General features: G+C 45.3%; 10 protein-coding genes across 10 annotated transcripts; 5 read left to right on the top strand and 5 right to left on the bottom strand.

The window, feature by feature from the left end:
• Positions 1 to 782: 782 nt before the first annotated feature.
• V2V93DRAFT_375306 (dehydrase and lipid transport-domain-containing protein) lies at positions 783 to 1,687 on the top strand (the record flags this gene model as incomplete). The annotated part of the gene is made up of 2 exons (XM_066911464.1): positions 783 to 1,153; positions 1,205 to 1,687. Coding segments are annotated over exons 1-2 (596 nt in total), but the record flags the coding sequence as incomplete, so codon positions are not given.
• On the bottom strand, positions 1,529 to 4,147 carry V2V93DRAFT_339539 (WD40-repeat-containing domain protein). Its single transcript, XM_066907779.1, has 2 exons — positions 3,916 to 4,147; positions 1,529 to 3,858 (listed from the first exon to the last, which is right to left on the bottom strand). Exons 1-2 carry the CDS (start codon positions 4,093 to 4,095, stop codon positions 1,597 to 1,599), a joined length of 2,442 nt encoding a protein of 813 aa, XP_066763426.1. The 5' UTR covers positions 4,096 to 4,147; the 3' UTR covers positions 1,529 to 1,596.
• A 718-nt stretch (positions 4,148 to 4,865) lies between these two features.
• V2V93DRAFT_375304 (uncharacterized protein) lies at positions 4,866 to 7,716 on the top strand. Its single transcript, XM_066911463.1, has 2 exons — positions 4,866 to 5,553; positions 5,615 to 7,716. The coding sequence occupies exons 1-2, from the start codon at positions 5,098 to 5,100 to the stop codon at positions 7,427 to 7,429; spliced, it is 2,271 nt and encodes a 756-aa protein (XP_066763425.1). The 5' UTR covers positions 4,866 to 5,097; the 3' UTR covers positions 7,430 to 7,716.
• V2V93DRAFT_89287 (uncharacterized protein) lies at positions 7,581 to 9,141 on the bottom strand. Its single transcript, XM_066912817.1, has 2 exons — positions 8,610 to 9,141; positions 7,581 to 8,541 (listed from the first exon to the last, which is right to left on the bottom strand). The coding sequence occupies exons 1-2, from the start codon at positions 8,971 to 8,973 to the stop codon at positions 7,733 to 7,735; spliced, it is 1,173 nt and encodes a 390-aa protein (XP_066763424.1). The 5' UTR covers positions 8,974 to 9,141; the 3' UTR covers positions 7,581 to 7,732.
• Positions 9,142 to 9,674: 533 nt separating this feature from the next.
• Positions 9,675 to 10,482, bottom strand: V2V93DRAFT_382526 (uncharacterized protein; the record flags this gene model as incomplete). The annotated part of the gene is made up of 3 exons (XM_066912155.1): positions 9,675 to 9,786; positions 9,858 to 10,070; positions 10,130 to 10,482. 3 exons carry the CDS (start codon positions 10,480 to 10,482, stop codon positions 9,675 to 9,677), a joined length of 678 nt encoding a protein of 225 aa, XP_066763423.1.
• A 1,754-nt stretch (positions 10,483 to 12,236) lies between these two features.
• On the top strand, positions 12,237 to 13,887 carry V2V93DRAFT_375299 (uncharacterized protein). Its single transcript, XM_066911462.1, has one exon. The coding sequence runs from the start codon at positions 12,246 to 12,248 to the stop codon at positions 13,593 to 13,595; it is 1,350 nt and encodes a 449-aa protein (XP_066763422.1). The 5' UTR covers positions 12,237 to 12,245; the 3' UTR covers positions 13,596 to 13,887.
• A 66-nt stretch (positions 13,888 to 13,953) lies between these two features.
• V2V93DRAFT_375297 (uncharacterized protein) lies at positions 13,954 to 14,964 on the top strand. Its single transcript, XM_066911461.1, has 3 exons — positions 13,954 to 14,557; positions 14,613 to 14,751; positions 14,819 to 14,964. Exons 1-3 carry the CDS (start codon positions 13,983 to 13,985, stop codon positions 14,903 to 14,905), a joined length of 801 nt encoding a protein of 266 aa, XP_066763421.1. The 5' UTR covers positions 13,954 to 13,982; the 3' UTR covers positions 14,906 to 14,964.
• On the bottom strand, positions 14,907 to 15,804 carry V2V93DRAFT_375293 (Metallo-dependent phosphatase-like protein). The gene is made up of 3 exons (XM_066911460.1): positions 15,646 to 15,804; positions 15,572 to 15,586; positions 14,907 to 15,519 (listed from the first exon to the last, which is right to left on the bottom strand). The coding sequence occupies exons 1-3, from the start codon at positions 15,691 to 15,693 to the stop codon at positions 15,019 to 15,021; spliced, it is 564 nt and encodes a 187-aa protein (XP_066763420.1). The 5' UTR covers positions 15,694 to 15,804; the 3' UTR covers positions 14,907 to 15,018.
• Positions 15,805 to 16,081: 277 nt separating this feature from the next.
• V2V93DRAFT_375291 (pyridoxal phosphate-dependent transferase) lies at positions 16,082 to 17,553 on the top strand. The gene has a single exon (XM_066911459.1). The coding sequence runs from the start codon at positions 16,139 to 16,141 to the stop codon at positions 17,297 to 17,299; it is 1,161 nt and encodes a 386-aa protein (XP_066763419.1). The 5' UTR covers positions 16,082 to 16,138; the 3' UTR covers positions 17,300 to 17,553.
• Positions 17,554 to 18,123: 570 nt separating this feature from the next.
• On the bottom strand, positions 18,124 to 20,129 carry V2V93DRAFT_328456 (SNF2 family N-terminal domain-containing protein; the record flags this gene model as incomplete). The annotated part of the gene is made up of 2 exons (XM_066907595.1): positions 18,124 to 18,334; positions 18,394 to 20,129. Coding segments are annotated over 2 exons (1,947 nt in total), but the record flags the coding sequence as incomplete, so codon positions are not given.
• Between the last annotated feature and the right edge of the window lie 1,873 nt (positions 20,130 to 22,002).

Here is a 22,002-nt window from a genome sequence, read left to right as displayed (position 1 = left end):
TAGTAGCTGTAACAGCAATTTACTGACGACGAGTCAGCGGTGTTGGAGGCTAGCTAGTACTACTAGTCAAGCTACGACACCAGCCCTCAAACCATTCGTATGTATCCACGTTGATTGGTTTTCCAAGCCCGATTATGAATATATGAGAACTAATCGGCGGAATGTAGGGATCTTCTCCGTTATGGCCGATTGCAAAAGTTTATTTATATGCTTCTTTTGTGTATATGCTTTTACATTGGGCGTGGTGGAAGTTAGAATCGGATGAACTCGAGACACGATTAATAGGTATGTATTCACCTTTGTCAAAGTATATTTTTGCTTCAGCTTTTGATTTTAGAGAAGATGTGTTCTAATAAAAGATGTGTAGCTACTGAGAAGAAACTTGAGCAGGAGTTAGAATGGGCTTTGGAAGAGCGGAAAGCAAAATTGTTAGAAGAACAAGATAAGTCTCTTGTCAAGTCTACGAAATTGGTTTTGCGGAAATTATGGACTTGGGGCAAATAAGAGGAACAATAGAATAATATCATGTTAGATAGTCGAGATGTGTTGCCTCCGGTTTACTGCGAGTAGGAGGTTGGAGATGAACTGTATATATACTGTTTGTGATGATACTCCTTCGGATGTACAAAGATGGTGATTATCAGGAAAAAACTTGGACTAAAATGCATACTATTTACTTGTATTTTATTTATGTGTATTTCAATAAACTGTTTACTGTCGAAAATGTTTAATATAATGATGATAGCCTCAACGCCGCACGCGCCGAAATTCTCACGAATACATACTCTTCACGTTCCACTATAACACACACTCTTCCACACATCCATATACAATGCTACAAATACGGCGACAAGCTGCAACATTATCTAGACGTGCAACTTTTTGTCGCAATTTCTTTTCTTTTCCAGGTGAATCTCAAACTCAGGCAATATCACTTACTCGCACATTACCTTATTCTCCGGCACTATTATACTCCGTTGTCTCAAACGTGGACGAGTACTGCACTTTTGTGCCATATTGTACTGAATCAAGAATAACAGAGTATAACAAAGACACAAAACAGCCGACAAAAGCTATATTATGTGTTGGCTGGCAGAAATTTGAGGAGGAGTTTGAAAGTGAGCTCACGTGCGATGCTCCGCATACCGTCGTTGTACGTAAAGTATTTGTCTGAACCGAAGAATTTGAAACTAACTTGCGATAGGCGGAGTCGTTCAAGCATTCGTTATTCAAAATATTATATACAAGATGGAGTATTTTCCCTATTCCTAACAACAACGACGAATCTCAAGGCAAATTAGTATTAGACTTGAAATTCCAATTTGCGAGTCCGTTGTATAATACTATATCAGCACAGTTTGCACCTGCAGTTGCACAAATCATGATTGAGGCTTTCGAAAAGAGAATGGCTACCGTTCAACGATTGAAGTTGATGGATGGCGATAAGCGAGCAGCAGCAGCTGCCGCATCAGCAAATAGTTGATAATCGATTTTTGTATAATTAGATTATTAGTTTAAATGATTTCGTTTAGAGTATCAAAAACCTATTCAATTAATACCGGTCCCATGCTATATACTATTATGATACACATTTTCTTACAATTCCTCAATCTTCATCGTCAAAACCTCGTCCATCTGCCGCAGCACAAAATCAACCATATAACTCTCCTCCAGCAACTCAGTCATTCGACCAAAATGTCTCTCAGTATACGGAATCAAAGCATCTAAAGTCCGCTTGATATCCGCTACCTCAAGAAGCTTTTCCGGCGGATACGAGACAAGAATGACATTCAAAATTCGTTGCGCAACGACAGATGTACGAGCATTTGTATTCCAATCGCGAATGCGTCCAAGTAACCGCGCAAGCTGTTCTGGCACAAGAGAAGAAAGTACACCGTCGACTTGTCTTAGACCGGTGATCGAGCCAGGTTCTTGATGTTCACTCATGACAGTGCGGAATAGATTGAGAAGCCTCGCCGGATGATCTAGCGAAAGAGCAAGGATGATTGCATTCTTCCATTCCTTTCTGTAAACGAAATTAGCTAGATCTTGCTCTTTCTCAACAAGTTCTTCCTCCTGCTCGGCTTTACGCTCTAACTCCTGCTCGGTGATATCGTTCCAAAACGTGATCACCGAATCTCCACCGCCAGAGACAATCACATTATCGTCATTTCTCCGTGCAAGTGACCAAACTTTATCCTCATGATTATCAAGAGTGGTGTTACATTCCCCACTCTTGACATCCCAAACCTTGACAAGTCCATCGCCTCCAGCACTAACGACCTGCGCGCCATGACTTATAAACAGGGCCTTTAGTACCGAATTCGTATGTCCTTCAAATGTCTTGACGCAAGTAAAATCGCGAATACTCCAAACCTTGACAGTCTTGTCGCCGCTACCAGTGACAATAAACTTGTCATATGTCGAAAACTTCACACTCCAAACTCCACGCTTATGTCCACGAAGAATTCCAACTACCTCACCTTCTTCCGAGTCCCAGACTTTAACTGTGCGATCTTGCGAGGCGGTAGCGAAAAGTTCGTCATTAGGCGAAATATCAACGGCGTTGATATCTTTGTCATGTGCCTTCTTTGTGTATACGGGCTTTGTCACTTCAGCTGGCTCGTCAAATGACACCAGAGAAAGTTTAGGAACAGCCCATCGCTTGACTGTCATATCCTGAGATCCAGTAATCATAAACCTAGGAAACCCATTATGCTCAACAAGTTTCGATAAAGCAACTCCTCCGATCGAACCTAGATGTCCCTTGAATGTGGCATAAAGCTGGAATCCACCGTCATCAGAATCGGCAGTCCATTTCCATATCCGCGCCACATTATCTTTGCCAGCACTAGCCAGCCATATACCGTCGAATGAAGCGTCGATACAAATTACTATATCAGAATGGCCAGTCAAAATTGTCAAAGATTGCGTGTCGACAGAAACTATCCTAACTTCGGGAGAGTTAGTTGCTAGAGCAAGGTATCCCGAGATGCCAGACTCGTCGACAGGTCCTACGAAAGCGAGATCAATAATCTCTCCGTTGTTTCCAGATAAGCGTCGCGAAATTGGCAAATCATTCGATGAAAGCGAGTGCTCAAGAAGAGTCTGGTCCGAGAGTACCGCAATCAAATTCGTCCATGACGGGTAGTACAGAATTTCTGAAACGCCGACCTCTTCCGTAGTCTCTATTTTCTGCAGCTCAGGCGTTTCTTCTTCACCCGAAAGAGCTGACCACAACCTAACAATGCCTCTGTCACCACCAGTGAAAATCAGCTGCTCGTTCTTGTTGCCGATCACTCCGGGTGCTAGGAAGCCAACTGTCTCGAGTTGCTCGAATGTGAGAATCGTCTTGACAAGTTTATTTTTTGTCAGATCCCAAACGTTCACAACTTTATCGCGTCCCCCACTGATCAATAAGGATCCATCGGCGCTGAAATCTAGTCCACGCACAACACTCACATGACCATCATCAAGTACGGCAGCACACTTCCTCTTAACAAGATCCCATATACGGACCTGCATATCATCCGATCCACTAGCAACTTGCCACCTTGTACCGCCTTGTTGTCCGTATATCCGAATCGCACTGACGACTCCCTTATGTCCTCGGAAAGTATGCGTGTTGAAACCACCGGCGAGATCCCAGACTTTGACGACACCGTCTGCACTCCCGGTTGCGACAAGAGACGACGTGCTATCAATATGCATAACAATAACAGGACCATCGTGAGCCTTGATCGCCCGCACGAGCTTACAGTCAGGAAGTGAGTATATCCGCATTTGTAGTGACCGCGAGCAAACGACTAGATACTGCGAGTCTGGCGATATAGCTAATGTTGTGATTTGTTCGGTGTCCTGGCTTCTTAGTCAATATCAGTTGTATCACATTAAGTTGTAATGCATAGTACGTACTCCAGAAATTTTCTGAATGCGTTTTCCAGTACGTAAATCGGAAATAACAACATCCTCGCCATACGAAGTCACCAACGTACTCTGATCCTCGCAAACAGATGCAGCCCCACCGGTGAAAAATGGTTCAATGGCATTATGCAAAAATGCAGTTTTAAGCATCGCTGAATATGCCGAGACCATTTTACCTTTTCTTGTTGACTACCTTGCAGAATTTCGGGTGGTTGACAGAAACAGGAAAAAAATGTTAAGAAAATTTCTGGATTGAAAAAACTTGGGAGTTTGAAAGTTTTGTCAGAATAAGGTTTAACGACCTAACCCTGGTAATGCATCTAGAATACTCAGAAAGAATATTAAATGGAGTAATCTTATGTTCAAAAGAGGTGTGAATAAATTAGCTGGCACTATGATAAGAGTGAGCTTAAAGTGAGCTTGAATAAGAGGGATTAGTTTAAAGCTGGACAGATAGAATAAGTGGGATAAGTGGGTGTGCATTGTAATCATTAGTGGGGTTCACTTTAGCAGTTTATACTACAAAAGAATATAGATGTATATATATACATATTTATATGTTATTATTAATGGATATCTCTGCGCTTATGAACATGCTATCACCTTGATTAGAATAAGTGATATATTGAATATAGCTACACGCAAACATTTGTAATGCGCATAGCAATAATTTGACTAAACGTCTTCCAGCATCCAATTAGCCACAGCACAATTTTCCATTAGAGCTTTGCATTAGAAATTTGCACTACTACTGTTTACCTTATTGAAATAATAAATTTACTGTAAGATGTTAGAAAAGAAAAGTGAAATGCTAGCTTCAGGACAAATCATATTCACTACTGCAGTAAAGTTCTCGCTTAACTAGAACAATCAATCCTCGGCTTAAGACCAGCCGGATTGGGACTATTACCACCCGAGATGTGACTCGACAACAATGCTGAGAAAAGTTATTGGAGCTTCATGAGTTGTACACTTACTGATACAATAAGAATAGCGAGCTCCAATGCGTGAGTTCGCATTTAATTCTTGAATGAATCCCTGTTTTTTTGTGTTTGTGGGGGTCATTGATCGCGCATTGTTTGCAAAGTCATAACCAGAGAAGCGAAGCGGCCAGCGAATTCTCACGACAAGCGGCGATACACAGCAAGCAAATAACTGTAAGACAGAGATAAGATGGAGATGACGTTAGCTCTTGGACCATCTCGCCCAACGCAGCGTCGAAATCGCAAGATCACAACATGTAGATCATGTACGATCAGACGAGTCAAATGCGACCGTCAGCAACCGACTTGCTCGCGATGCAAAGCACGAGGCGAGAAATGCGAATATACAGAGCAACCGAGTAAAAGTGGTGAAAAGAGCGCCAAGAAAGATGATCCAGAATCCGTTAAACGGCGTCGGACAAGCAGCGAGAGCGAAGTTCATCTGCAGGCTCCAACTTCTACGCTATCCAAAAATGCATCGCTTTTGCAATCACTAAAATCACATACCAAAGCTGACGAGAATGTGACTGCAAAGACAGAGTCCGACGAGCAGTCGAATGCCGACGTCGGGGTATTAACTATCAATCGCGTGACTGGAGTCGTGCGTTTCGCAGCACCGTCCTACTGGCCATTACTTTTTGACAGCGTGAGTTCTATAAATCATGAATGATTTCAAAAGTGATTATCTCAATTAAACTATTTAATAGTCTGGTGACGCACCTCAACTATCGGAAAACGACTTGTTTCCGGTTGCCGAACGAGATGCAACAGACTGTCTATCATTTGCGGTAGAGCGTGAGAGACTCTTGAATGTCTACCTACCCAATCGAGAGACTTGCGATTTGCTAATTGATGAGTACTGCCATTCTGTACTGCCATTAGTCCCAGTACTGACTAGACTTGAAACCATGAAGAAATACAATGATTTTTGGCAGCGATGCTTGATGCATTTATCACATCCCGATGTAAGCCGACATGATAACAATCAATATTTTACAGTCATATTTGCTATGCTATACTGCGCCTCTGTCTCACGCAATGCAAGGTTACGATATGTACCAGGCGAAGCTCGATTATTAGAATATGATCCGGAAAAGGCGCAGATGACGCTATTCCTACAGGCAACCGAGGCGGCGCTACAAATTTGTGAATTCCCTAAGCGGCCAACATTGACTTCTTTATTAGCTGCTGTTTTGTTACAGACATGTCGTCCGGCCGAGACTGCGACGAGTGGGGTGGCAGTGCTGGCATTGCTTATTCGCACCGCGCAGATAATGGGCCTGCATCGCGATCCTGCGCTCTTCAAATCTGATCTTCAAGACGGCGAAATAAGACTACGACGCAGCTTATGGTGGCATCTTATGTATCTGGATAGTACGTCATCGCTTACTTTTGGCTTACCATCGAGTATCCAGCCTTCGTCGCATGATGTTAGACTGCCCTCAACCGAGGGATTACTAGACGAAGATGCGTTATATATTCTGGGCATGAACGGTGTGTATGAGTCTGTTTGTGCAAGTTCCGCAGCCTACGCAGAGTTTTTCAAAGTGCGATGCGTGCCCGACGAGATAATCGAGCAAGTGATCAGCTATCTACAGCCATCGAAAGAGGCGCATTTGCGCCGCGTCCGCGAGATCGCATTGCTTACCTTTGCAGAATTATCTGAGTCGGCAGATATAAGCAAGATTCGATTTATGCAATTGCACTTTACGTGTATGATGTCGATAGTGTTTGAAAAGTCGATCTTTACGCTACTTCACTACAGTAATCGATTGAAGTGGAATAGTCCGGCGGAGCAGACAAAGCTGTACCGAGACGAGGCTTCCCGAAAGCGCTGGGAGGAGCTCGTACAGACTGCCTTGAAAACCACAAAGCTGTACAGTACCGGGATGGAGGATATGAGGCATCCGGAGCTGCTGTGGCATCTGCTGCGGTTCTCGCAGTTTAAATCGATAATAATCGTGCTAAGAGACGTATGCTATTACCCTACACGACATTTATGGGTTGAATTTGAAGAAGCGCTGCAACGCGCGGGTATCTCTAAGGACCGCTTTGTTGAAGGCAAAGACGAGAGACTACAGCTTGCCAAATCATGCATGGACATTCACGTGATGATGCGGTTCAACGATAATAACGCGTTTGCGAAGTCGCAGTGGAGCAAGCTCGAGAAGTTGTATGCAATGGCTGAGCGCGCGGTCAACTCTGCAGAGAAGAGAGCACGGCAGCCACGACAGCTGCATACCCAAGTTTCCTATATAAGTGAGACTTCAACAGCAACAGCATCAGGGACATCAGCGGACAGCTCTACAGCTGCAGGAGCTATAAACACGCCGCTCTCAGACTACTCGCAGGATATGGATGCAGACTACTCGCAGGATATGGATGGGCTGTGGATGGATGTTGAGAACGCAATGACGTCGATAAAAAACACCGAGAATGTGCCGCTGTTCAATGATTCGCCTCAGCAGTGCCTCGAGCAGTTTTTCTCTGAGGAGTGGTATAGCAGTTTATCGAGTATATAAAGAGTATATATACATTTACAGAGTGCTAGAAGATACATGTATGTATATATATATATATACGATATACTCTATATCAGATGCTGGCTGCGGATGGACAACCCCTTACTTAGCATTGCGTCACTTGACGCCTCGACACGCTCTGCTGTAAATATAGTTTGGTGCCTTGCGACGCTGTGTCGCAGCTCGCTTAAGATCGGCGCTTGTCCAAAACAGGAAATCTCTTATATTATTATACATTATCACTCCTCAAATATTAGTACTAATCCCAGCCCATTACGATAATTACAATTACACACTATAGAATCATATCTCGTCTTCTTCTTCCTCGTAAATCAGCGCAAGTGTCCTTCTTTCGCTCGCCATCGACGACGCGCTCCCGTGCCGGCGGTGCGCCGCCGCTGTTGTACACCGGCTCACTCGCTGCTGCTGCTGTTGCTGTTGCTGTTGCTGCAACTCTTGCTGCTGATACACGTACGCATTATACGCATAGACGCTCGCAATAGATCCAGAGTTACCGGTCGGGGTGTACGACGAGTGCCGTCGTGCGCCAGAGTTCTTGCTCTTGCCTGCATTCAACAGCGGCAAGGACGTAACCGCTTCGCACATAGACGAATCCCGCTCGTCGTCCCAAAATAATTCATCGCCAACGTCACATCCAAAACTGAACGTGACACTGCTGCGACGACTGTCGATGCTGCTCCTCACTGACGAGGCAGACGACGACAGCGACGATAAGGACGAGATTGTGCTGCCGCCGCTCGAGCGGTCAGCGGTTAGCCCGGATCGTCGAGGAAGCACGTACACACGTTGCAGCATTCCGCAGCCCTGTAACTGAGCCTGAGCAAGAGCCGTGGCCTTCTCGGCCAGAGTACGGGGAACGGGCAATCCTGCCCGTCGGAGCGTGAGATCGGTATCGATTACTGAGCCGCCGTCCATGTCCGGATAAGCGTCGGCGTATTTTCGGACCGGACGCTTTGATCGACGAAGCGCAAGTCTGTGCATGATTGATATCGATGAATATGTAGATGTAGATGTAGATGATGACGATGACGCTGTAGATGATAAAGAAGAGACAGACGAGGCAGCACTGTCGTCTGCTTCATCGTCATGCACTATATTTTGTATAAAGATCAGATGTCCATTCAGCAAAACAACTAAAAGCAAGCCAAAGCACACATACGGTAGAGAACGTCAAAGACGGGAAGTTTGCGCTTGCGAACAGCATTGACAAGAGCGGCAGTGCTGCTTGTCGAGATTGGCATAACGGCCGCGGGCTTGCGGCCAAAGCGACCGAGCGCTACAAGGCGACTAAGCTGTTCACGCGTGCGCACCGCCTTGCCATCAATTAGCAATGCAACACCGCGGTTGCGAGTGAGTCCGAGAAGAGACAAGAAGGGATCAGGGTGGTCGCAGAGGATGGGGAGGCCTGTTGTGCGCGAGAGCGTGGCTGCATAGACTGGGGTGTGCAAGAGATATACGTCGTTTGAGATGAGACGGACTCTGAAGAGCACGGTTTCGTGAGAGGGTAATTTTTCTACAGTCATGAAGAGGATAAGAGGAGAAGATGAAAAGAAAATAAGATGATGAAGATATAAAAAGGATTGAGGGAGAGCAAGAAACAGAGGGCGGCCGCAGAAGAAAAGTGAAAAGCTAAGCGTGTCGAATTGTATGGGTTTGAGTGCGTGTCGAGTAGATGCGCCGCACAGTCTGTGTCGAAGAACGCAACCAAAAATAGAAAAACCCCCCTGGATTTGGAACCCGAAACACTCGAGGAGAGCTTTTGGTAGGGTTTCCAAGATGACGTAGAGCTCGCGAGATCAGTAGGGTTTTAGGGTTATCTGACCATTTACATTCAGACCGCTCCTCTTCTTCTCTCAGCCATGGCTCCCCTTCCTCATCCTGCCTCAGATCCCCTGCTCGCCACATTATGGGCCCTTCACGCTATTCTCTGCCCCTCGCAGCCCTCGACATGCTGTTCGTCAAGCACAGACTTGCTCGACATCCAGAACGATGCAGAGTACCGCGTAGCCGAGCGTGCATGGCACTGGGAGACCCTGCCTCCTGCTAAGCGTCCCGCTTTGGCCGTCAAGATTGCTGAGATGGCAGCCGATGAAAATTGCGCAGAGTGGGTTCTTGCTGGACTCCAGTGCTGCTTCAAGCAGAGCAAATGCTAACTTGCTGTCTTTTTACTTTTCTCATACCCTTCGTTCTCTGTTATGTTTCGTTGTTACCCTGTTCTCGCTCATTAGTCCATTGCCGGAGGGTCCAATAATTCGCGAACTCGTCGCTGTGCTGTCCAGCCAGGGCGCTGTAGAGGATGAAAAGCAAAGCTGATTGATATTGTTGGTACCCGGATCCTATTTTTTCTTATTAGTCCCTTTATCTTTTTTTTTTTTTTACATTCGAGCGCAAATAAAATTTAACTTACCTCTTCACATTCTCGTCATCTGAATCTAGATCCGAAGATTTTTTGAAAATGTCTTCCTCCTCTTCTTCTTCTTCGTTCTGATTGTCATTTTCATCTTCATTCTCATTCTCATTCAATTTGTTCTTCACATTCACATTCTCACTCTCAATCTCAGTCTTTTTTGCAGCCAATTTCTCCTTCACTGCCGCTTTAAATGTCGCTTTCTCCTCCGGTCTAATTTTGTAGTTAGCAAAATTGCATCATCGCCATAATAATTTGTAAATTGTACTCACGCTGCATTCCGTCTCTCTCTCAGCTTTTTCAACTTGCGCTCCACTTTCGCTTGACTTCGCTTCCGCTTTTTTACGGGTGGCGCACAACCAACTCTTACTTTACGTTCAACACTGGAGAAGTAATTGTGTTGCCAGAGAACCGCCAGCGGATACTCGTTTTGCATCTTGCGAATCGCAATCTCAGCTATAGTCACGGCCTTTACGCAGTCGCTGCCAATCGCGTACAGCGTCACGGGCGGACGTTCTAGTAGAGAATCTGTACTGCCGTTGATTGGAACGTCAAAGTGAGTAGCAAATTGCAACACCGCCTTTGATGTTGCCGTATCCTTGGTGATTGTAATCAGTTTTTCCATTCTTTCGGCTGTCTGTATCTGTGTTGAGTTGAGTAGAGTAGCGTATTTGTTTTGTAAAAAGGAGGCAATCTTTTTAAGCTATGCGCGAGCGTTCTCTGTGTAACCTAACCCGATGTGGTTTCTTCTATTTTGCCTACTACTATCATTAGATAATCTCATTATTGTTATAAAAAGTAGTATTTTGTAGTAATATCTGCATTATTTTTATAAATAACGATATTGTAGCCTTTATGCTTCGATATTTCCATATGCTCAATTCATAAAACCCTAGCCACACTATCTTCTACCTTTTCTGCGACTCTCACCTACTCTACTTCTCACGCTCTCACGCTCACACTCTCACCTCTCAACATACACCCAATTCGTAACGATAGTCACCTTGATGAACGACAAAAAAAATACGCCGACTTTGTTCGGCACGGATATGCGCACGACACGAGCATTTACGAACGCACATCCGATGCCAAAAGTAACCTACTCGAAAAAGCAGAAACAGAATACATCAGAGTCTAAAGCCTTCATTCAAAATCATAATTTGAATCAAAAACAAAGAGTTTTCGATGAGTCACCTCCGAGAAGAGTCCTGTTTAACAGCAAGGACTTTGAAAAGGGAAAACTTGAAAAGACAAAGACGGCATTGAAAGTACATGTCAATGAGACTTGGCTCACCCCAGATCATCCATCAACAACTATACCTGAAAAGAAAAGCGTCAGGATCTTGAGCCAGGGTGAAGAAATCCCTCGCCAAAGGACAAATTCCGACGACGTCTGGCCAGATGAGTTGCATCTAGGCCCTCCACAAGCAACTTCGACTCCTCCTAGAAAACAGATTCAGAAACGCAAAATGTCAACTAATACGATTCGTGGTATCTTTAACCATTACAAATGAAAGAGATAACAAACGAAAGGAGCAGAAAAACCAGCTAACAAAAGGTATTAGGAAATAAAATAGTAGCAGTACCGCAGCTGCCACCCCCCAAGCGCACAAAGATGGCGATTTACCATGATGACGACTCAGACGACCCGCTAGCTATTGCGCCACTTATGAGTCGGAGCCCTTCTAAAGAGCGCAGAAGGACGGATACGGATTTGCTGACAGAGGCGAATACGATTGCAAACACGAGAACAGCTACGACAGCAACAACAGCTACAACAGCAACAACCAATAGAGGCACTCGCGCGTTAAAGAGCGCAATTCAAACACACGTAAGAACTGGGCAGGCTAAGAAGAGGGCCAAGAGAGCGGTAGACGGTGCGATAAGGCGGCCGATAGTTGAGGAAGACGAAGATGAGTTGCTACAGTGAGCAGGATGCGTTCAAGAGTAGAAATAGCTAAACATGATGCATTTATTCTCGCTTCTGAAATAACGTCATTGGCACGTGAGCTCAGAGCCGCGTCAGCAAGCCGAGATAGGGGCTCGGCCCAGAATAGCCATCACGCTGTCAGATAGCGCCAGCTAACTAATTTTGGAAGAGTAAACACGGGCACCCCCTTTGCAGCTGCCGGGCCTCGGCGGCTTCTGAGTGCTTCCGCCCCTTCGCCATCTCTTCTCCTGCCCACTTCATATCTCAACTTAATGGCCAACAAACCTCACAGACGCACTAAAGGCGCCCTTCCGCGGCAGTCAGAACCTGAACGGACATTGAAGCAGCAACCACAACAACCACAGCAACAGCAACAGCAGCAGCAGCAGCAGCAGCCGCCATCGCCGTCGCCGTCGGCGTGCTCGTCCTCATCCTCGGTCTCCTCGACACTCACCATCATGCCCCCCTCAAAGCGCTCGGCCGCAGACGTCATACGGCATCAGTTCGACCTCGAAATCCTGCTCAAGCACCGAGAGCTTGCCATGATCGAGGACGAGATCGCCAAAGTGCACATCATGATGGTCCAGCTGCGGCGGTGCGCCGGTAAGATGCTCTCAAACGACTCGCCCGACGAATTCGCAAAACTGTACGCTCAGTACCTACTCCCAGACAGAAGATTCTCATCAGCATCTGATGCACCGACCGAGTCTGATCCCGACCTCGCCGACCGCAGTGCCAGATCGGCATCGCTCTCGTCCAGAATCCATCTCCCGCAGTATCACGCAACCACAGTCGGCGGTAATCCGCCGCCCGCTGGCTGCATCTACAGGCGACAGGACGGCATTCTCGTCCGGCTCGTGTGCTCAGATTGCTCTCGCGTCTCCTTTGGTTCGGCACAAGGCTTTATCAACCACTGCCGCATATCGCACTCGCGTGAATTCTCGTCGCACGACAATGCGGCGCAGGTCTGTGGTGTCGAGCTCGACGAGGAAGATCAAGACGACATTGGTCTCGGCGCATTCAGGCACCGGCGGCATATGCAGCTCAGCGCTGGCGCTGTTTCGAGCTCTCCTTTCGCTGCCGGTGGGCCATTGGCGGCCATGAACATGATGGCAGTGCCGGGCAAGACCGTGCCGGGAACAGTCATGCGACCCCAGATCGTCACCCCGGCGCCTTCAGAGCGTGTTCTTGACCCGTCGACTACGCAGAACAGAGACTACGGCACAAAGAGCTTCCCGTGGGCTTCTGCTTCTTCGTCTACGTCAACTCCAGTCAATAGCAGCAATAACCCCTCCTCATCATCATTTCTGAGCCACCCAATCACACCACCAAACGAAGAAGTCGGACTCGATCAGATTCCTCGCCACATTCCTTCAGTCGACATGTCTGATGTAAACAGCCTGTCGGCTGGTAAAGAGAACTCAGCGCCGACAACTGAAATCAGTGCGAAAAAGAACGAGCAGACTGTAACTCCGATCGCGTCGCCAGAAGCCGTTGCACCGTCAACCACCCATCTATCTCGTCTTTTAAAAAGAAAGCAGCTTGACGTTGGAGATCTTGACGATATGGTTAAGGAGTCAGTCAAGCGTGATCCTAGAGGGCACCTGTTTGCTGGAGAATCAGATGCATCGGATGTTGATGACGCGGATGATGCTCTGATGCGCAAGAAAGAAGAAATGAAACTGCCTTCGGTTGCTAAATTCAAGCGGATGATGCAAGAGTCAATGAAGGACAATCAGCAGAACGGGCAGGCTTCTAGAGAGCGACATGTTGGCAGTGGTATTCGGATTCTTGCCAATTTCAATTGAAAACAAATAAAAAAGGCCTGTATTTGGATCATTACTTTGTTTGAATTATGAATGACTGTAAGGTTTTTTTTGTATTTCTTTTTGTATTTGCTGGGTTCGGAAATTTGACTGTGGTTGAACAGTCAGTTTTATACAATATTGATATTATGGGATGCGTGTTGCGTTTTTTTTACTCCTATCTTTTTCATTTATTTATCTTATACTCTTATTTTATTATTACTATTTAGTTTAGTTTTTGATGTTATGTAACTTATGTAAAAAAGCAAATACCACATCTTCTCTACTTCTTTAATTGTCTTATAGTTAGAACCCTTTTCCCCATTAAAAGTAGGTCTTGCAACACCCCCTCCTCCCCACCTCCACCGACACAATTCCTCATTATTAGCTATGGTCTACTCCCTCAAAGACAGAGTTGTGATAATTACCGGTTCATCGGCAGGTCTCGGCGCAGCTCTGGCCCACGCATTCGCAGCAGAAGGCTGCCATCTAATCTTGAACTCGAGCACAAACTCGGCTGCCTCGATCGCTCGCGTCGAAGCTACGCTTGCTAATCTAACTTCCGAGTATCCGGATTGCAAAGTGAAGTTTGTGACTGCGGATTGTACGTTAGAAAATGAGAACGTGGCACTTGTGAATGAAGCTATTGAACTTTCAAAGGCATGGGGATTCGGTGGTGAAATTCATGGATGTATAGCGAATGCAGGGTGGACTCGCTTTTCGAATATCGCCGATCTTGACGATGTTACCTGTGATGACTTTGACAAGTGTATGGCGGTCAATGTGAAGTCGCCGTATGTTCTCTTGCGTGAACTTAAGCGCGAGAGACAGGATAAGTCTGGAATGGGTGAATGTGGAGGATTCTTTTTGTTGACTAGTTCGGTCGCTGGTGAACATCCCGGTGGAAGCTCGTTAGCGTATTGTGTAAGCAAGGCTGCCAATCTGCATCTAATGAAGTGTCTAGCGTGAGTTTTACTCTTTTCAAATGCGAGAAAGAACAGTATAAACTAATCGAAGCAGAAAACACCAAGGACCAAAGATCAGAGTGAATGCAATCAAACCAGGCGTGCTACCAACCGAGTGGGGAACCAAGTTTGGACAAGAGAGATTCGACGCTATCATTAACCAGACCGTACTGAAGACCGTCACGACACTTCAGGTGAGCAGTAGCATTCTTTTTTCTTACGTTTATTATTATGTTGCAATGAGGAAGTTAACTGAATTAGAATTGCGCGTTAATCTACACGATGCTGGCAAAGAATGATAGTATCACGGGCGAGAGCATAACTATCGACGGAGGCCAGTGGCTATAAATTATAAAATATCCTTTTTATTTTTTTCACACAATATAAACAAGTCTTTGAATTATGAACAATTAAATGGTTACTAGGACGATAATTATAACAGCGGTAATAATAGCAGTACATCAACCGCCCTTGCGATACGAAACCTTCTCAACCTTCACCTCTCCATCGATATACTGATAAACATACAAGACAAGAACCGTCCCTTGAACATCCATCAACACAAAACTCGGCACCGGGGACTCTCCCTCTGCCCACCACCCACTAGATACAGCACCAGTAGCCGAACCGGGATTTATGAAGAACTTGCCTTCAAGTTCATAAGCTTCGAACCGGTGGGTGCCACCCCAAATAAAGACGTCGACGTCCATTTGCCGCGCAGCAATGAGAAGTGCATCCGAGTCTCCCTGTGGAACGATAGTATGACCGTGAGTAAACCCAATTCGAAGACTGCCGTGTGTGACTACTTTAGAGAGAGGAAGCGAGAGAGAGAGGTCGAATTCGCCTTTGACGATTTGCAGGTCTGGCGAGACGGAGCGGAGAAAGTCATAAGTTTCACGGTCGGTGAGGTTTCCAAGACAAAGGATTTGTGAGATTTTTCCCGGAGCAAGAAGTTTGCGAAACTAATTGAGAATGTTAGTATTCAGATATTGAGAGTGCGTAAGTTGATAGTACCTTTGGAGGGAGCTCCTGTGTTCGCGGACGGTCAGTAAGAATACACGACTATAATAAACGAAGAATGTACGTACCATTGCCCTGTCTGGAATGTGCAGATCTCCTATAGCCAGAACCAGCATGATGCAGCCGCTGAATGTGTCAAAGGGGGGTAATTGTCGGCTGTGCTGATATATATTCTGATATTACTCTAGCGGAGTGCACGTCGGAGGACTATCGAGTCACAAATCATGTGAGTTGGTCACAGATGGTGCTACCCAGGATAAGGCTGGCGTTATCAGCCACTGAGTCAGTCCGGGAGGTGTAGATTAGTAGATTGGTGGATATGGTTGCGTACGTCCTGATAATAGATAGATAGTATAGTACTTGGTAGAATAATTTATATTTATAATCTAGGGAGCAGGAACTACAGCTGAGTATAATCAGTGTAATCAGCACGTGACTCGGGAGAACTCTCGTTAACGCCAGCCACCGCCGGCCACGAGTCTTGTCTTTTTTCAAGAAATGTCTGCTCGCCTTCGCCTGCAACAGATTTCCGCTCACATCTCTGCCTCTGTTCCGCCAAAAATGCCAGTCTCTACCCAAGCCGCCCATCCGCTCACCCTCATCCCGGGTCCCGTCGAGTTCACCGACGAGGTGCTCCAGGCAATGGCCACGCCGTCGCAGTCCCACGTTTCGCCCCAGTTCGTGTCTGTCTTTGGTGATGCCCTCGCTCTTCTGCGTGAGCTCTTCATGAACAAGGATAAGTCTGCACAGGCCTTTGCTATTGCCGGCGCCGGAACGCTCGGCTGGGACTTTGTTGCCTCGAACCTGCTAGAGCCCGGCGAGAACGCCCTTGTTCTCCACACCGGCTACTTTGCCGACTCGTTCGCGGACTGCATCGACACCTACGGCGGCGTGCCCACCCAGCTCAAGGCGCCGCTCGGCGACGTCGTTCCGCTTGAACAGGTTGAGGCCGCACTCAAGAGCAAGTTCTACAAGCTCATTACCATCACCCACGTCGACACCTCCACCGGCGTACTCTCAGACATCAAGTCCATCGCCGCCCTCGTCCGCAAGGTATCTCCCGAAACCCTCGTCATCGTCGACGGTGTCTGCTCGGTTGGCGTTGAGGAAATCCGCTTCGACGAGTGGGATCTCGACTTTGTCCTCACCGCTCCGCAAAAGGCCATTGGTGTCCCTGCTGGTCTCTCTATCTTCATCGCCTCTGGACGCGCACTCGATGTTTTCAAAGCCCGCAAGGCTAAACCGGGCTCTTACTACGCCTCGCTTGCCAAGTGGTTGCCTATCATGCAAAACTACGAGGCCAAAAAGGCTTCTTACTTCTCCACCCCGCCAGTGCAAAACATCCACGCTCTGCTGGCCTCGCTCAAACAAATCCTCGCTATCCCTCTCGAGGACCGCTTTGCCGCCCACGAAAAGATGTCTGAACACATAAAGGAAACTATTGCCTCTTACGGCCTCAAGCAAGTCGCAGTCAGAGAAGGATACCAGGCTCATGGTATGACCGCCGTCTATCTCCCCGACGGCGTCGCCCTTCCTGACCTCCTGCCTAAGATCGCCAAGCGGAATATCGTTCTCGCCGGTGGTCTGCACAAGGACATTGCTACAAAGTACTTTAGAATTGGACACATGGGTGTCTCGGCTATTGGCGATGACCGCAATGATTTCACTCTCGCGTTGACTGCTATCAAGGAATCTCTCGCAGAGTGCGGTTACTCCATCTAGATTACCAATTCACTAGTATCTAATTCTTTTTTTTTTGGTTATTAAAATTTTTTAAAAAGAAAAGTTTGTTGCATATACATTAGATTTTTTTGTCAAAAGAGAAGAATGTATCTGTATCTTATGTGTGGGGTTAGAATTAATTGGTTTCAGAAATATATAAAATTTTGGTTGTCTACATTTATTTTTTAGTAACGTACACTCAAGGTGGTTTATGTACTCTGTAAATGAATAAATGCAAATTATTTAATCGCTAATATCTAAATGGCTTTTTGGCTGCAAACAAGCTATGAAAAGAGTGTGGTTGGGTTAAATGCAAGTAAAAATATGAATAAAAATCGGATTAATTGCGCAATCGTATGACATTTTAAGTTTATAGGAAATTGATTTCCTATGAATTCTCAATGTTCATCACAGTTAGATTTCAAATCCTTTTGCATTTTGCATAATCATCTGTATTTACTAATTAATAAATAGCACTCAAGTCAACATTTTTTTATAAGATATTAATGCAATAGTTAGATCTTCTTTATTGTAATTCACGCGCTGACAGATACGCTTCTCTTCATTTTTTCTTCAGTGATTAATTTGTTGAATTTGAAGTCACCGTTCATACGAACTAGCGCAATATTAATATGACAGTTCTCAAAATGAAAATTTAACACACCTATTTATGGATGGAGTTTGTTTTTTTATTGAGACTATTCATTCGTTTCTCAACAGAAAAAGATATCTTGTCTATAGAGATCTTGACTACAGAAGTCACGAACATTGTCAAACTCATAATATATTTCTACTCAAAACATATTTAATATCTTGCAAAATATCTAATTCATAAACAAAAATTCAAGATCAGCCGGAGTTAATCTGTTCATTGCAGAATCATCACTTTCAATCGTAGCGCGAATCATGTTTGCCTTCTTTTCCTGTAATTCAATGATTCGTGACTCAATGCTATCTTCAATAATCAACCTCGTAATTCGTACAGGTCTGTGTTGTCCTATTCTATGTACTCTGTCCCCAGACTGCCATTCAACACTGGTAGACTGTCAGTAATAGTTATCTTAAAAAGAACCAAAAAAAAGCTAGGAACGTACCTAGGATTCCACCATGGATCAAGCAAAAACACTTGACTGGCCTCGCAAAGATTAAGTGCCACTCCACCCGCTTTCAGCGACACCAAAAACACCTCAACGCCAGGTGTGTTCATGAAATACTTAATAGAATTATCTCGTTGAGCTGGTGTCATATTTCCTTGCAGCTTTACAGTCTGAAATCCGGCTCGCCGTAATCTCCATTCGACCAAATCAAGCATACTTGTAAACTGAGAGAAAACAATAGACTTGATTGTCTGGCGATCGCTGCGTAATTTATAAAGTTCTTCAACAAGAGCCTCGATCTTTGTAGAACTTCTCCAGCTACCCATATCGATACGGTTAACGATACTGCCTTTCTTCAACGTCTCTTCGTCAACTTCTAGTGCCGGCGCAGTGAGATCAATCACAAGCGCAACATGACATACGGGACATTCAAGCAATTCTTGCGTATCAATATCATCAAAGCCTTCCACGTACTCTTTAATGCAGAGTCTGCAAAACACATGGTGACACTTAGCGCGAATAGCCTCTTGTGCTTCATCGTCGCAAATCTTGCAAACTAATGTGGAATCATCAGTAGTATCTGCACCATGCCGACGGAGTACCAAATCAGGATGATCAGCCATCTGCCGCATACGGGTAATCAATGTGAAAATATTTGCATAATTATTAAGCACCACACCTTGAGCAACGTACGAGTTGAACCGGCGTTTACCATCAGAGTAAATGCTGCGATATAAATCTTCTTCCTCTTCGTTAAATCTGTCACGACGCACATCTACAACTCGTGGTGGTAGGCCCAAGTCATCCGCACGTTCAAGCTTGGTACGTCGTAGCAGCGTGTGCTTTAAAATACTGTGCAACTTCATCATTGCAATCTGTCTGCCTTCCAAAGTTGCCGAGTTTTGAATAGGCTTGAGTAGTTCGGTATTGAACCAGTTTGCATGCTGCATCGGCTTATGTCCGCATTGATCGCAGGTCCTCTTATCTGAGAACATCCAATCAAGTGACGTGCAGTCGCATTTCTTGCAAAAATAGTTACTGTAAGGCTCGATTCTTAGAAATCGAATCAAGGAATAAAGTTCACCGATTCTGTTTTGTAAAGGCGTGCCCGACAAGCAGAGCCGTCGATCCGTATCTAGAGCAAACGCTGCTTTGGCAGTATTACACTGGCGGTCCTTGATATTGTGAGCCTCATCGAGAATCACACGATGATATTTGATGGCATGAAGTGCACTTCGAGCTTTGTAAATTCCATCCTTACGCCTGAAACCAGCATGCTCCTTGCGATATACTGATTCAAGAACGTTATACGACGTGATGATAACATCGATGTCTTTTAATTTCTTTGGGTCTTCTGTTCTAGAAGCGCCATGATATATCATTGTCGTCAATTTTCCCGCCGTATTGCTCTCGATTTCTGACCTCCATTGCATAATTGCAACCGTAGGAACAACCACAAGATTAGGCTTGCCTCTAGGCTCCGACAAAAGCAGCGCAATGGTCTGAATGGTCTTTCCCATTCCCATCTCATCAGCCAAAATCCCGCCCCGATATTTGGATTTCTCTTGCGCCATCAACCAATTCAACCCTTCACGCTGAAAGGGAAGTAACTTGATTGTGAGCTCATCAGGCTGTTCGGCCTGCTTTGCTTCGCGCTTGGGTGTCTCTTCAAGTTCTGTAAAGATACCCTTAAGATTTGGATGGTGACTATATAAAGCTTCGCGCGTTTTTTCGTTATAGCTCACAGCAGTCCGGCCAGTTCCACGGCGACGTCTAGGAGCCACCTCTTCAGTGGTAGGCTCAATTTCTTCGTCTTCATCCTCTTCTTCGTCATCAGAGTAATCTGACCTACTCTCGACACTAATAACCTCCTCGTCAGAAAAGTCGTCAGGTATCTCATCAAATGTGTCGGGCTTATTTGCGCGAGTCTTCTTCCGAGATGCGACGACAGTTGAAGACTCAGCGATACTCTCATCGGGAGTATTCTTTGCTCGAGAACGTCGAACTGGACCTGGACGTTTAGCAGTTTGCTTCTTAGAAGTCCGTTTCTTCTTATTTGCAGCAACCGTCTTAAGAAGAGCATCTGAATCCGAATCATCTTTAATAAATCCACCTGCCTCGTCGTCATCGTCGTCATCATTATCGATGGCACGATCTGCTTCGAACTCGCTCTCAGATAAATCCACCACTGATTCTTCATCATCTAAATCAACGGCAACTTGCTTGCCTTTTCCATTAGCTGTTTTGCGTGTTGGAGTGGATGAAAGAGCACGAGATATGCGGCGGCGCTTGGAAGCAGAACTTCCAACATTAGCCGAATAAGTATCATTCCCATCTGCGTTTGGCATGATTAGCAAGTATAAGAAGAAAGAAATCAATGTTTATATACCCAATTTCATCTCTCCGTCGTCGTCGTCGTCGTTAATGAACGTAGCTTCGCTGTCTGGGATTTCGGCAGGCTTTGCTTTCCGCGAGGATGTGACTACGGATGTGAGAGCCGGGGTGGCGGTATTTCGTTTCGGAGTTGCAGCTGCTACAATAATATGTCGAATTAGATTCCACTATTGTCCGTTACTAATCTTGCAAAGTATCGTACGTCTTTTCTTATTGACTGCCATGATAGGACCTGCGTCATAAAAATCAATTAGTCATTGGTCGGGAGAAATGTAAACGCTATACGCACTAGATGCAAGCTCGTCTGCCTCGCTGTCGTCAACTTCAACCACATGTCCACTATGATCCCGAGTGAGCCCATAATCCAAGTCATCTGATTTAGATGACTGATCTAAGCCGGACAATCTTGTGGAATGGCGGCGTCCAAATGATACGGAAGGAGTGGTGCTGCCGGAGCCACCCTCCGATGGCGAGCTCTGTCTCTTTGTGCGACCAGGCATTGCTTGAACGATTCTTTTTTAGAAAATTTTGAGATGCACCAGAGTTGATGAACCAGGAAGAGAAATATATGATCAAGGCAAGCGTGCAATAAGAATGAAAGCGAGTTTTTAAAGGAAAAGCTGAATAAATGCCTATCAGAATGCCTAAATAGGCCGACGCGTGCAAAAGAAACGCCAGGTCACGCTTTTTCGCGACACGCCGATAGAAGCTTTCTTGAAGACTAAAATACTGTAATTCTAACAAATTCTAATAAAATATTCATACTCTGATATTTCGATTAAAGACTCTAGAAGCAAAATTCTAGTCTTTTAATTTAACATAATGACTTGATATTTAAATTTACTGGTAACATTATTAGTGCAAATTATAACAGGAGTTACCTCAGCAATGCATTATATTCCACATATAGGATTAGCTTTTAATAATGTTAGAATATATAACGAGAGATACTTCTTTTAGTTGGTTCATCAGATATGCGCATGCTAATGGAGAATTGCTCTTCTTTATAATCATATTTCATTCAATCTTCTGCTTGATGTATTTGATTATTTCAGTGCTTGTCTTTCGAGCGCAGTCCTTGAGTCACACAACGCAGCCACGGATTAGTAATCATAAACTCAATTTAGACATTAGCCACAATATTTCTTTAGTTAGGGCATAGCCCTAAACACTGACCTTCGTGACTGCGTTTACCTAAACTCCCAACCCTGC

The sequence above is a fragment of the Kockiozyma suomiensis genome (assembly GCF_038497685.1).
Source record: "Kockiozyma suomiensis strain NRRL Y-17356 unplaced genomic scaffold V2V93scaffold_16, whole genome shotgun sequence".
In the NCBI taxonomy this organism is placed as follows: Eukaryota; Fungi; Ascomycota; class Lipomycetes; order Lipomycetales; family Lipomycetaceae; genus Kockiozyma; species Kockiozyma suomiensis.
Note: the sequence above shows the minus strand (reverse complement) of the source record. Positions and strands in the feature narration are given on the sequence as shown.

What these genes read in the sequence shown, in the direction of transcription:
- V2V93DRAFT_375291 (XM_066911459.1), top strand. Translation starts at nt 16,139, where the DNA reads ATGCCAGTCTCTACCCAAGCCGCCCATCCGCTCACCCTCATCCCGGGT.
- V2V93DRAFT_339539 (XM_066907779.1), bottom strand. Translation starts at nt 4,095, where the DNA reads ATGGTCTCGGCATATTCAGCGATGCTTAAAACTGCATTTTTGCATAAT. An exon ending in GCATTCAGAAAATTTCTGGA is followed by an intron (nt 3,859 to 3,915) that starts GTACGTACTATG and finishes CTAAGAAGCCAG; the next exon opens with GACACCGAACAAATCACAAC.
- V2V93DRAFT_89287 (XM_066912817.1), bottom strand. Translation starts at nt 8,973, where the DNA reads ATGACTGTAGAAAAATTACCCTCTCACGAAACCGTGCTCTTCAGAGTC. An exon ending in CGTCTTTGACGTTCTCTACC is followed by an intron (nt 8,542 to 8,609) that starts GTATGTGTGCTT and finishes TACAAAATATAG; the next exon opens with TGCATGACGATGAAGCAGAC.
- V2V93DRAFT_375299 (XM_066911462.1), top strand. Translation starts at nt 12,246, where the DNA reads ATGCCCCCCTCAAAGCGCTCGGCCGCAGACGTCATACGGCATCAGTTC.
- V2V93DRAFT_375304 (XM_066911463.1), top strand. Translation starts at nt 5,098, where the DNA reads ATGGAGATGACGTTAGCTCTTGGACCATCTCGCCCAACGCAGCGTCGA. An exon ending in GGCCATTACTTTTTGACAGC is followed by an intron (nt 5,554 to 5,614) that starts GTGAGTTCTATA and finishes ACTATTTAATAG; the next exon opens with TCTGGTGACGCACCTCAACT.
- V2V93DRAFT_375297 (XM_066911461.1), top strand. Translation starts at nt 13,983, where the DNA reads ATGGTCTACTCCCTCAAAGACAGAGTTGTGATAATTACCGGTTCATCG. An exon ending in CATCTAATGAAGTGTCTAGC is followed by an intron (nt 14,558 to 14,612) that starts GTGAGTTTTACT and finishes TAATCGAAGCAG; the next exon opens with AAAACACCAAGGACCAAAGA. An exon ending in AGACCGTCACGACACTTCAG is followed by an intron (nt 14,752 to 14,818) that starts GTGAGCAGTAGC and finishes TAACTGAATTAG; the next exon opens with AATTGCGCGTTAATCTACAC.
- V2V93DRAFT_375293 (XM_066911460.1), bottom strand. Translation starts at nt 15,693, where the DNA reads ATGCTGGTTCTGGCTATAGGAGATCTGCACATTCCAGACAGGGCAATG.